General features: G+C 57.8%; 1 protein-coding gene across 1 annotated transcript in view; it reads left to right on the forward strand.

Moving 5' to 3' along the window:
* The window catches only part of SNED1 (sushi, nidogen and EGF-like domains 1), a gene marked incomplete at its 5' end in the record, with an annotated part of 20,163 nt that extends 8,544 nt beyond the window's left edge, over positions 1-11,619 (forward strand). Inside the window, 21 exons of the mRNA XM_010138046.1 lie at positions 111-215; positions 670-783; positions 933-1,049; positions 1,518-1,634; positions 1,720-1,836; positions 2,047-2,160; positions 2,245-2,418; positions 2,594-2,707; positions 3,634-3,747; positions 4,186-4,500; positions 5,121-5,417; positions 6,612-6,795; positions 6,885-6,997; positions 7,554-7,832; positions 8,257-8,401; positions 8,742-8,824; positions 9,583-9,669; positions 9,929-10,045; positions 10,542-10,629; positions 11,240-11,323; positions 11,583-11,619. Of these exons, the coding sequence (XP_010136348.1) occupies positions 111-215; positions 670-783; positions 933-1,049; positions 1,518-1,634; positions 1,720-1,836; positions 2,047-2,160; positions 2,245-2,418; positions 2,594-2,707; positions 3,634-3,747; positions 4,186-4,500; positions 5,121-5,417; positions 6,612-6,795; positions 6,885-6,997; positions 7,554-7,832; positions 8,257-8,401; positions 8,742-8,824; positions 9,583-9,669; positions 9,929-10,045; positions 10,542-10,629; positions 11,240-11,323; positions 11,583-11,619 (2,915 nt within the window). The remainder of the gene's footprint in view (positions 1-110; positions 216-669; positions 784-932; positions 1,050-1,517; positions 1,635-1,719; positions 1,837-2,046; positions 2,161-2,244; positions 2,419-2,593; positions 2,708-3,633; positions 3,748-4,185; positions 4,501-5,120; positions 5,418-6,611; positions 6,796-6,884; positions 6,998-7,553; positions 7,833-8,256; positions 8,402-8,741; positions 8,825-9,582; positions 9,670-9,928; positions 10,046-10,541; positions 10,630-11,239; positions 11,324-11,582) is intronic.
* Positions 11,620-12,809: the final 1,190 nt, after the last annotated feature.

The raw sequence follows: 12,809 nt of genomic DNA on the forward strand, positions 1-12,809 counted from the left end.
CTGCCGCCCACCTGAGCTCCCCCTGGGGGTGGCATCCAGCAAGTCTGCTTGGCTGTCACAGCCCTGCAAGCAGGAGGAGTCCTGGGAAGCTCCTGTCTCCTGTCTTGCAGAGCTCTCAGAAGGCTGTGAGTGTCGCAACGGGGGCAGTTGCCTGGAGGGAAATGTCACCACCTGCCAGTGTCCATCTGGGTTTTTTGGTCTCCTCTGTGAATTTGGTAGGTGAGGGCTCCTTGCTCTCTATGTTTGCTCCCTCACTTGGATGTTTGAGTCAGGCAGGCTGCAGAAAAGCAAGGAGACACTCTGCTCATGCCTGGGCTTAGCACAGTACCAGGGGCATGCACTGAATTTGAGCCTGGAAGTATCATCCCCTGTTGAGGAAGCAATGCTTCCATCTCTCATAACTCCCCTGTGAGCAGTGTCTCTCCCAGCCCCTGGCCCCAGCCCAGCTCCCCTGGATGGGAGAGAAACGCAGCCTTTTTGTGCTCCTGCTCTGTAGCCCACTGAACATCCTGGCTGGCCCTTGCCATTCACACAGTCCATTGTATGGAGGGTCACTCTCATCTCATCAGTCCCTGCAAAGTTGAGACACCTGGTTTCTGGCCAGGCAGCCAGCTGGGTGTCCTTCTGCTGCCAGCTGATGGTGGCTGGTGCTGTCTGTGTTTTTTGCAGAAGTCACCACCACACCATGCAACGTGAACACGCAGTGCCCCGATGGTGGGTACTGCATGGAGTATGGTGGGAGCTACCTCTGCGTCTGCCACACTGGCTACAGCACCAACCACAGTAAGTCTCATCTGGAGATGTCCCCCCCCTTGAGAGGGACACGTGATGGGGGCCAGAGGGGTGAGTAGGGGGTACAGTCATCAGCTGGGGAGCAACCCTCAAACTCCTGGTAGTACATTCTCAGTGACATCCTGTGTTTGGGTTTGCAGCGATGCCATCTGCTTGTGACTCAGAGCCCTGCCTGAATGGGGGATCCTGTGAGGTTCACGATGACTCGTATACCTGCCAGTGTCCTGGAGACTTTCTTGGCAAGCACTGTGAGAAAGGTACCTGCACAGAGCTGCCTGCTGGCCCCAGGACTTGGTAGGGGATGGGAAAAGAGCTTGGACCCTTGTGGGAGATGAGCAGGGTTTCCTTCCTGCTTGTTGAACTGCAGCAGGAAGTGGGTGCACATCGCACAGGGTGGAGGGAGGATCACGTGGCTCCGTTCACGGCCCCTGACAATCGCACCAGACAATCCAGTTGTTTCCTGCACGACACCATCAGTGTTGGGGTTTTTTTACATGCCTGAGCTCCTGGCCTTAGAGGCAGCTGCCAGTCCCATGGCATCATGCACCCAAGGCCCCAGCATGCAACTGTATAGGTGTTTTTTCACAGTGTTGCTGATCCCAGAGCTGTGAGGCCCAGGTGTGCTCCACTTTCCTGCAGTGAGGGGTGGGTCACTGGTGGGAAGCAGTGGCTCTCAAGATGCCAGCAGCAGTGGGTGATCCCCACTCTCGGCACTCTCTCTGCAGCGAAGCCACAGCTCTGCAGCACAGGACCCTGTCGCAATGGGGGCACCTGCAGGGAAGCGGATGGCGAGTACCACTGCACCTGCCCCTACCGCTTCACTGGCAAGCACTGTGAGATTGGTATGGCCCCCTGGCCCCCGTCTGGGGAGGAGAGCTGGCAGTCGTCCCTCTCGCTGCTCAGCTTTTTCCTGCCCTCTGCCCCCAGGTAAGCCGGACCCCTGTGCATCAGGGCCCTGCCAGAACGGGGGCACCTGTTTCCACTACATTGGCAAGTACAAGTGCGACTGTCCCCTGGGCTATGCTGGCCGGCACTGCGAGATTGGTATGTGTGAGCAGGGTCTGCCAGTGCTGGGAGGTGTTGGGGCTGCTGCCAGAGAAGACAGCCATAGCAGCGGCGAGTGAGCCTTGCTGCTTGCTTTGAGCACTTGCTTTGACTCTTCCTTGTACCCTGCTGGAGGGGGAAGGGGGTTGCTCTGATTTCTGGCCTCTGCCACCTCTGCAGCAGTCGCTCTTTGCTCTGCTCTTTTTCTAGTGCCCTCCCCCTGCTTCCTTAGCCCCTGTGAGAATGGTGCTACCTGCGAAGACCTTGGCAGGGGCTACTCTTGCACATGCCCTGTGGGCTATGTAGGGAAGCACTGCCAGTCTGGTAAGATCCTCGTGCTGCTGCGTATCGGAATGCCTCTGTGGGCCCCACTCACTCACTCCCCACCCCACATATATTTCTCCCCAGAGGTTGACTGTGGTGTCCCCAGTGAGGTGAAGCACGCACAGGCCTCTTTCAATTCCACAAAGGTGGGCTCGCTGGCTGAATACCAGTGCGAGCTGGGCTACAGCCTCAGTCAGCATAACCACCCTCGTGTCTGCCGCTTGCCAGGCATCTGGAGTGACCCTCCTGAATGTGATGGTGAGTTGTGCTGAGTAGCGGCTGAGCCCTGGGGTACCATCCCGGTGTGGCTTGGTGACCCCAGGACATGTACTCCAGTCCTCCCCTGCCCATGTCTGTGGATAGGTCGCCCTGAGGACTCCTGCCTGGTGCTAATGTTCCTTGTCTTGTCTCTTGCCTGCCTGAATGCCTACAGAGATCGATGAATGCCTGTCCCAGCCCTGCCTGAATGGCGGCAGGTGCAAGGACCGCATCGCCGAGTTCCTGTGCCTATGTGAGCCAGGTTACACTGGCCACCATTGTGAGTCAGGTAAGAGACTGTGCCAGGTGTGTTCCAGGGCTGCTGCAGGCAGCTATAGCAAATCCTTCCTCATCCCCCAGTCTCTGGAGAATGATAGGAAAACCCAAGGCCAGGAGCTGGTCTCTGGTTTTGTGCACTGGCTTTGGGCTCCTGTCTGTAATCTCAGATCTGCCTGAGAGCCCCTGCCAGCTGTGGAATGTGCTTGCAGGGAGACACCGCTCCCAGCTGGGTGGAGGAGCAAGCAGGGCTGCAGGAGCGCATGTGCTACTTGTGTCGCCCTGCTAATGCATGCTGTGTGGGCACTCCTGTCAGTGTCTGGGCAATGACTTCTGATGTATGTTAAGCCTGTGCAGAGAAGCTCCAGATGTCAGGATCTGGGTGGGAAGTGCCCTGCATGGCTCCAGAGTTACTAGCCAAGAGGCAAGGGGAAAAGCAGCTTGAGTTCACATGTTCTTTTCCACGCTGTACTCCTGCTCCAGTGTACACACATATTGCGGGTACTGGTTGAATGGAGTGTCAGGCAGCACAGGGGCTGGTGGGACTGTGGCAAGTGACTTTAGCCCAGCTCCCCAGCACCTGGCAAAGCGTGGTGGTGGGATGCCCACCAGAGGTTGGAGAAGGGGACACACCACCCTATGGGACCTGTTGGCACAGCCCTACACTGCTAGCTCTTCCCAGGTATCCTTGTAGGCATGTCCCCATGGCTAGCTCCCATTGCAGCCCCTACGCAGTGACAGGCATGGGCCAATGGGCTCCCAGTGGTCTTGGGAGTGGGATTGTTCCTGGCTGGTGGGTTTAGGGGTAACAAGTGATGGGGGATGGCTCGCACTCTGTGGGAGAAGTGCTGCATCTCCAAGACCCTTGGCCCCTGACACCAGCCCCTGTTGCTGGACCCATTGCTGTGCTGAGCCAGCACCTCTCCTGCTGCTCCCCAGATGTTGATGAGTGCCAGTCAGAGCCCTGTAAGAACGGCGGGACCTGCCGAGACCTCCCTGGGTCCTTCTCTTGCTACTGTCCCGAGGGCTTTGTGGGGACCCAGTGCGAAACAGGTAGGGACTTGCCTTTCCTAGGGTGATGGGAGGCTGGACTATGGGTGCTGAAACATGGCCAAAACTGGTACCAAGCCAGGCAGCTGGTACTGTGTTGGGCACCTTGACCTTGAGCCATCACCCCAAGTGCTCGCTGCTTGTCACACCTCTTTGCCCATGGTTTCAGGGGCAGAGCCGAAACTGCTTTGGTAGGGAGGGAGCAAGGGACAAGATGTCTGCCAGTGACAGATCCCCTTTCAAAGGGGTTCACCCCCTTCTAGGGGATGCAGCTGCCATAGTGCTCAGGTGGGATTCAGGGTCCAGACAAGCTGTGCTAAGCCCAGGGCTGCACATCTGTCCTGCTGCCCCATTGGGGGGTTGTTGCTTTGCTTGCCTGTGGGAGCTGGCTGCCGGCGTGCCAAGGGTCCCCACTCACTGCTGACCTCCTCCTGCCTCCAGAAGTGGATGCCTGTCAGTCAGGCCCTTGCCGAAATGGAGGGGAGTGCAAGAGCTACGGGGGCTCCTATCTCTGCGTGTGCCCAGAGGGTTTCTTTGGCTACCACTGCGAGACAGGTGAGGTGGGCAGGGCGGCTCAGTGTGCGGCAGTCAGTTGGCCAGCTGGCAGTGCTAATGCCACTGGTCCTGGCCCCTCTCCTGCAGCCAGCAACCCATGCTTCTCCAGCCCCTGCGGGAGCAGAGGCTACTGCCTGCCCAGCAATGGCACCCACAGCTGCACCTGCAAAGTCAGCTACACAGGCAAGAGCTGCGAAAAAGGTAAAGGCCCTCAGCAGCAGCACCAGGACGTGGCACAGGGCTCAACGCCAGCCCAATGGTAGCTACTGCCCGTAAGGGACTCAACACTGTCCAGGACCAGCAGCTTTTGAGGTGGGCAGGGCGGGGTCCTCATGTTAATGGGGGGCAGCTCGGGCCCCACCGATGTTGCAGGCAGGTGCCAGTGTGCTGAGCCACTGCCACAGGCACTAGGCTCAGCATGAGGATACTGGAGACAGGCACATTGCTTGCAGTGACAGTGATCCCTCCAGTGCTCTCAGGAGGGTAGGCTGAGGTGTCCAAGGGAAGCCTTTTGCCACCAGCACCAGCCTCCCTGGGGCCTCTCGCCTTATCTCCCTGTGCCCTAGGCCTGGCAGGCAGGGGTAGGTGCTCAGTCACTGGTGCTGCTAGGTAGCAGTGGCTGGGAGCTCTCCTGGCACCCTGCTCCTCCTGTGCCCACTGGGATGGTGGTGGCTGGCACCTGCAAGGTCCCTGCCATGCCTGCCAAGGGAGAGAGCAAGAGCCCTGCTCCATCACTGCTGCTCTGCCTCTTGCTGCAGGGATCTGTTCTCTAAAGATTCATGGCATTACCTCTCCCCTTTGCTTTTGCCCACACCCTGAAGAATTGCTGCCACCAACCTCATTAAAGGTGGAAAGGGTGGAGGACACTGGTGTGTTGATTTCTTGGCACCCACCTGAGGATGCAGCCGCCAGGCAACTCATTGACGGCTACGCCGTGACGTACGTATCCCTCGACGGCTCTTACCGCAGGACAGATTTTGTGGACCGAAGTCGTTCTGCCCACCAATTGCGGGCACTAGCCTCCGGCAGAGCCTACAATATTTCTGTCTTTTCAGTCAAACGCAACGTGAACAACAAGAATGATATCAGCAGGCCCATCATGCTCACCACGCGCACTAGTGAGTAGTGTCCCTTGGGGGATTGTGATTGTGAGCATGCCTAGCCCCTGCAGGCACCAGGGCTTGCGCTGCCTCTCCCATACCACCAGCTCCATCCACAGCCTGGGCCTGTGCCAAACCCCAGTGGGTTTGGTGGTGCAGATCCTAAAATCCAGCTGGGGGCTTTTGGGAGGCGCTTGGCACAGAGAATTGCTTTTCTCTTGCTGTGAGTAAATGGGACCAAGCCCCCCACAGTTCATCAGGCCCCTACCCAGGAAGTGGTAAGGGAGCTGACAGTGTGGACTGCTTCTGGATCCTGTTCATCAGGGCCAGGCCATGCTTGCTGCACTGGTTGCTCCTTGTCACTGGGTCCAGGGTAGCATGGGTCCCGGTGCTGCTTGGCTGAGCTGGAGAAGCCCCTGCACCAGCCAGGGACCAAGGCTGGGTGATCTCTGCTGACAATGAGCCCTATGGGTGAGTTGCCCTGCCATCCTGCAGGGCTTGGCATGAGGATATGCCGAGAGGGCAGAGGCTGGCAGGCATCTGTGCTCTGTGGATAGAGGGGAGAGGGCACAGTGATGCCTTTGTGGGGGCATGGGCAGGCACAGCAGCTGCAGTGCTGCTTTCTAAGGCAGGCGGATGTAGAAATCAAGTACAGACTGAGGGGATTAGATCTAGAAAAGCTGCCCTCTAACAAAAGGGGGATGGTGATGGGAAAGCCTGCAGGTCACATCCTCCCCAGTGGGCTGAGACCAAGTGAAGCCCAGGGAACAAGGTGGCAGGTGTGGCACAGGGCACAGCAAAGGCCTGTACCCCTGGCCACAGCATCTTGAGAGGCCTCAAGCCAGGTCTGGATGCCAGGGGCAGCAAAAACAGGGCTCAGGATGGCCTGCTAGGGCATGTGGGCTTAGGGCCAGGCCCAGGCACTGCAGCCCCTTTAGAGCTGGTTATGAGGGCTGGAGCCAGAGGAGGACAGCCCCATGAATGCTGCAGATGGCATGAGGCCTTGCCAACAGGCAGATGGATTGACCTCCCAGTTGTCTGCAGGTAGTGAGGATGGGAGAGAGCAAGCTGGTAAGGCTGTGGTGAGCTGTTTCCACTGGGGAAGCCAGTCCAGAGTGGCAGGCAGGATGCCCTCGTGGGTGTGCAAGGAAGGATCAGGGTGGCACATGAGACTAGTGCCTGACTGTAGCCCTCTTCACTTGCTCTGGCCAGGACCGCGTCCGGTGGAAGGCTTTGAGATCACGAATGTGACAGCCAGCACCATCACGGTGCAATGGGCTCTCCACCGGCTCAAGCACTCCACTGTCAGTAGGGTGCGTGTCTCCATCCACCAGCTGGGGGACCTGGCAGACCGCACTGTGGAGCTGAACAGCAGCATCGCCAAGTACACCTTCCTGTGAGTGGGGCGGCAGATGGGTGCCAGGCCAGCTGGTCTTCCTGTGCTGCCCAGCTTATCCCTTTCCACCTTGCCTTCCTCCTCCACAGGGACCTGCAGCCAGGAGAGAGGTATGTTGTCCATGTCACAACGCTAAGTGGCCTGGGGACAGAAGACCACCCATCAGAGAGTCTGGCCACAGCCCCTTTCCATGTGTGGACAAGTGAGTGGGTTTCTGTTTGCCACCTCCTGCCACTGCAGGGTCCCTGGGGCTTAGCAGGCACAGGGCAGCCGTGCCCAATGGCCAGCATGAAAGCTGCAGGGAGGCAGAGGTGCAAAAGCCATCAGCCTGTCTGGCCAGCACAGTGGGAGGCAGGCATGTAGGCAGCCCTCAGGAAGGGCAGGCAAGGCAGTGGCACATCCTCTCCTGCCAGATAATGTTCACTGCGTAAGACCAGCATGAGCTCAGCATCTTGTGGAGCTCATAAGGGTCTGATTTATCCCCTTCTGTATGGCATCTGAAGGGTGAGGGCAAGACCTGGGTGCCAGCGTGCAGTGAGGTTCTGCCTGCCTTGGCAGTGACCCAGCACTGAGCATCTTCTCCTGGTGTGTTGTAGAGCTAGAGTTAGGCTGAAGCTGGCCATGGCACAGCCAGGCCAGCTGGAGCCTTAGCTTGCTTATAAGCTTTTATGTGAGTGAGAGGAGCAGTTGCTATTCAAGGACACCAATGCTGACTTTTTTTTTCCCTCCCCCCCTCACCTTCCTTCTACCTGCCCCAGGACCTCTACCCCCGCAAAATCTCACCACCTTCCGTGTCACTGCCACCTCGGTGTCCATGGCATGGGAGCAGCCACCCACAGGTGCCGTGGAGGGTTACATCATCAATGTCACCACTGCTCAGAGTGTGAAGAGCCGCTACGTGCCCAATGGGAAGCTTCTGTCCTACACAGTGCGGGACCTAGTCCCTGGGCAGTGGTACCGTCTGTCTGTGACAGCTGTGCAGAACACAGAGCAAGGCCAAGTGCACAGCGAGCCCATCCACGTATACATCACTACCTGTGAGTGCCCAGCTCACTGGGGCTGGAGGGCTGCTCGTTTACTACAGCACAAGGAAGGTGATGGGCTAATGGGGAAGTGAGGCAGGGGGTAGGAAGCCATTTGACCAACAGAGTAACAAGCCCATGGGGACTTGATGGCCCAGAACTGGGTGCCTGCAGCAGGCTGTGGGGACAGGATGCAGGTCCCCTGCAAGGGGAGGTGGATGTTGCAGAATGCTGCCTCCATAATGGAGTGCAGATGCAGAGTTAAAGCTTCATGATGCTTCATGGGGACTGGCGCTTGCAGCCCAGGCATGTGGAGAGCGTGCATGTGTCCCCAGACAGACTTAAGTGGCAGCCTGGGGATGAGAGGACTGGCTGGGAGTTGAGTTTCTGTGCTGGATCACAGCCTGCCTCTTACTAACCCTAACCTTTTGGTCTACAGTGCAGAGGGATGGAGTTTCGGAGAGACAGCGGAGCCAAGCTGGACACCCCCGGGTCCTGCGCAGCAGGTTGCCCCCAGCTTTTCTGCCTGAACTCCATTTGCTAGCAGATCACGACACAGCTGAGGAGCCGTTGCCAGCCCCCAGGTAAGCACTGCTCCAGCACTCCCTCTTACATCAGTGCAAGCCCAAGCATCAGGCTGATCACAACCCCTTTTCCCAGTTCTTGTGTCTGGGTGTGCACAAGGTCATGCTATGTTCTTGCTGGGTTGCGCCTTTTGCCCACCCACTGGGGTCATGAGCCAGGCAGACCCTTGCTCTGGGAGCACTGCCCGCCACGCTGCCTGCAGCCAAGCTTGCAGGACTTGTACTGAGCTAGATGCCACCAGCAAGTGCTTTATCAAGTTGCTTCCAGCCCTAGTGTGTGGGGCAGCTGTGGCCTGGGGGACCTGCAGTGCCACGTACCCTTATGGCTCTCCTGTCCCAGGTTCACTGAGCTGGTGGATGGCAGAGGGAGGATCAGTGCAAGGTTCAGCAATGCACTGGGTAAATCCATCACTGTGAAGACACGTAAGTGCTCTGCTGCCTTTCTGCCCCCTCACTTCTGTTGTCCAGTGCCACCTCCCTGGACAGGGTTGGTAGTTAACAGTTGAGCAGCTTGCTGCAGGGCTGGGGGAGCCATAGAGAAGGACAGAGCCCTCACCTCTCCCTGGACAGACAAACATCTGCCCTGCTTGCTAGACCCCTGCCCAAGGTGAGGAGTTGACACACAGCCAGTTGGTGAGCCCAGAGGGGGACCCTTCCTGATGGGAGGCAATGCTGGCTGTGGCACAGGCTGGCCTTCTCTCCTGCCAGCAGCAGCAGGAGTCCAAGTAATGACCCCAGCCCTCCAGTGCAGCCTCCACCTAGACAGCAGCATGAGCCCCCACCACCAAGCACAGCCTTACACTTGAGGAGTGTGCCTTCGGCAAGAAGCCCCTCACTAGCCTAGGATCAGCCCCCCCATTTGCCATCTCCAGGACATTAGGATAAAAGTGCTAGCCCAAGATAAGATATCCTACCAGGCCTGGGAATCCCACACCATGGGGTGGGGGAAGGGGCCTGGCACACCTGACAGCAGCCCTGGGCTCATTACATATCTTGGCTCTGGCTCTGCCTCACCATGGTCTGTGTCCCACAGTCCTTCAGGAAGGGTGAGGTGGTCACCCTAATTCTAGGGGTGCCAACTGGGAAGGGCTAAACCACTGCCTCAGGCTTGATCTGATCGGAGGGGCTGCCTTTGGGTCTGGTCCCAGCTAGACATGACATGTGACCTTCTCGTTACCCAGAGCCAGAGGCTCCAGTGAAGCTGGAGAACGTGGAGCTGTCCAGACAGGGCAGTCTGGCACTGCAGCTGCGTGAGGCAAAGAGCAACAGTAAGTCCAGGAGAAGAGTGAAGAGTAGCAAGGACCCAGCCCAGGCGCCACAGTGGGCAGAGCACTTGGCACCAGCTTGCTCTCCTTGTTGACCTGTCAGGAAGCACACAAGAGGCAGTGTGGGACCCTGCTGGCTGCCTCATCCCTGCTCCCTCACTTGTAGCAATCCCTGGGAGCACCCTGGCATGCTGGGGGTGGTGTGGTGGTGTGCAGGGCTGCGCTGTGGCCCCAGTGTCTGACAGCCGTACATGTTTTGCAGGTGAGGGGCAGAACTGCTCCATGAACCCCTGCAGGAATGGGGGCACCTGCGCCAGGGACACTGAGTCCTACCGCTGCGACTGCCGCCCGGGATTCAAGGGCCAGCTCTGCGAGCTAGGTGAGTCCCACGCTGCTGCCGGAGGGCTGAGGTTCCTCCTGCACGCAGATGGCATGTGCCCAGCCTGGCAGCACACAGGCCCCCAAGGGCACAGGTCACCCAGCATGCTGTCAGCACCTGACTTCTCCTGGCCGAGGGGGCTCCCACCACGCCCAGGCTCCACTAGAGAGGGCTGTCCTGTGTCAAGAGCGGAAAGAGGGGCTAGACTCTGCTGTTGCCAGTTTGGACAAATTTGGGAGCACAAGTCTGCTCCCTGCTTCTGACTGAGCCCTCTGCTTCTGATAGGTGGCCTGGGAAGCCAGGCTCCTGCCCTACTCCTGTAGTTACCTGGGCATTGCAAGGCTCGGGGCTCTGCTTCTCCTGGCAGGTCAGTTCTGTCGAGCCCAGCCTTCCAGGACAGCAGAGGAGGGCCTCACCTGTGCCTTGCCATGGGGCACAGGCAAGCAGGACAAGAGATGGGCTCGTTGATAGCGCCTCTCTCCTGTTCCCCAAGCAGTCTGCAAGAAGGTGCTACACTCGTGCACGAGGCTGTATTTGGAAACCAAGTCATTCCCTGTGTGGGAAGGAGGTACCTGCCACTACCTGTGAGTACTGCCTGCGGGTTGTGCTCCCTACTTTCCCTTGTGCTCAGAGCCGGGGATGTCTCCCTGCAGCTCCGCTCCAGGGAAGGCAGAGTTGAGTGTGAAGCCATCTCATACCCTGGCTGGCAGCTGCCAGGTGGCTGCAGCTGCCCCCTCCCCAGTGCAGACTGAGCAGCCTCGTGTGCCCTTGAGCCCTTGGGGCTGCGTCACCACCTGTGTTTTAGGACAGGGTGTTGCTGAAATGACAGCTCTGTAGTGGCGTTACCCACCTATATGTCAATGAGGTTGGATTTGATGTGCATGATCCCCAAGCAGCAGTGGATCCCCTGCCTGCTAACCCAGCTCCCAGCTGCTTCTCCACCTGCAAGTAGAGGGCTGGAGCCAGCCCTGCTGCAATGCCAAGGCATGGGGGTCTCTTCTATGCCCCCTGCCCCCCTCAGCTTTGCTGCAATGGAGGCACAAGGGCCTGGCCATGTAGGGACATACCTGTTCCTACCAAGGCCATCTACCAAGCCTGGAAGGAAATGCGGAGAAACCTAGACTCCCCCCTCGCACTCATAAAAGCAGATCTGTCCCTGATATTCCCTACAACTCGCTCCTCTGACATGTGCAGGTATAGGAGAGTCTACAAGGTACACCAGGACATCTGCTACAAGGAGAGCTGTGAGAGCACTGGTTCCAAGAAGACAACCAACAGGTACAGGTAGCAACAGCATGCTGAGCTCACTGGCCTTCCTGTGGCTGGGGACATAAGGATGCAGCCATACAGTGTCACCCAGCACATGCAGGGTTCCCCAGGCTGGGAGTAGTCTTGAGAGATGGGTGCAGGCATCCTGTGCAGAATAGAGTGTAAGGAGAGAGTGAAGTGACCAAGGTTCAGACACCAGCTCTGCATGCCCTCCCTGCAAGCAACACAAGGACTGCAGGGCTGACAGCACTCCTCCCTTCTCTTTCAGAAAAGCAAGCAACAGTCACACACTGAAGAAGCCATAGAGTAAGTACCTGATCCAGGCCCCTTTCAGGGGGGGCTCCTGCCTGCGTGCCACACCCCCCCCCCCTCCCCAGGGAGTCAGGGATAAGAAAGGTGGAGGCCAGAGCGCAGCATGTGCTTGTGCTGGCACATTCCAGGCGCTATGAGGGCACTCTAGCTGCTGTGCTGGTTGGGCTTGGGCATGCAGCTGAGGGTTTTTGGTTGTGGCTGGGTGAAGGAGCAGAAGGCAATGCTCTGCTTGCCCACAGCTCTGCAGCCTCATGAACAAGAGATTCCTGCATAAAAGGGCCTGGGTGCTGCCTGCCCATGCAAGGTAAAGGCTGGAGCCCTGGAGAGGGCAGGTCCCCTTTCTCCCAGCCTGAGATGGGCATGCAGGGTGGGAAGAGAAAGTTGACGGGCTTTTGGGGGACTGTGTATTCCAGCTCATTCTTCTCCTGCTCCTTCACAGGGTTCAAAGCAGTAGAAGCTTAATCTTTCTACATGTAAGGGCTTTTGAAACACCAGGAAGATCAGATCCGCTCACTGGGTTGAACACAGCAGGGGAACCTTCCTGCTTGGCATCAGCCTCTCGCTCTCCTCCAGCCCATTAGGGACTCGCCACCAGATCGGCATGCCGAACATCACTCCGTTCTCTCTGCTAGACTAGCAGTGCCTTCACTCGGACTTGACTTACTCCAGCCACCTTTCTGGAGCTGAGTGCCAGTGTACTGCAGCAGCTGGCTGCCCCACAAGGGGACCAGCCCTCCTTGGCCTCCTCTGCTGCTCTGCACAGGCATTGGCAAGGCTGAGCCCCACTCCCTACCAACAGCGTCTGCATCAACCTTTTTTTGTAATCCAGGTTATAAATTACCTGTAACTCCCAAGTAAGAGTTCAGTGCAGAACAAAAAACCTTAGCTATTACCTGAAATTGTGGTCCACACAAATCTGGTTGGAGAAGACCTTTTCTATATGTATGAGTTAGAAATGGTAAGCAGCTCCCCTGAGCAGTGAGGCGAGCGTGAGCAGTGGAGGTGTATCCTCCACTCCTGCTCTAGTGGGAGAAACTGAGTTAGCTTCTACTGCCTTTTTTTCTTTGCTTTGTAAACAATCCCTGGTTTTAACCTAATTTCCAGCTCAGAAAGCAGAGCACCTGGAAAGATATGTAGAGTGAAGATTATCAGCTGAGGTGCAACACCATGCTTGTTCTGATGC

Source organism: Buceros rhinoceros, unplaced genomic scaffold (genome assembly GCF_000710305.1).
Source record: "Buceros rhinoceros silvestris isolate BGI_N320 unplaced genomic scaffold, ASM71030v1 scaffold16246, whole genome shotgun sequence".
Taxonomy (NCBI): domain Eukaryota; kingdom Metazoa; phylum Chordata; class Aves; order Bucerotiformes; family Bucerotidae; genus Buceros; species Buceros rhinoceros.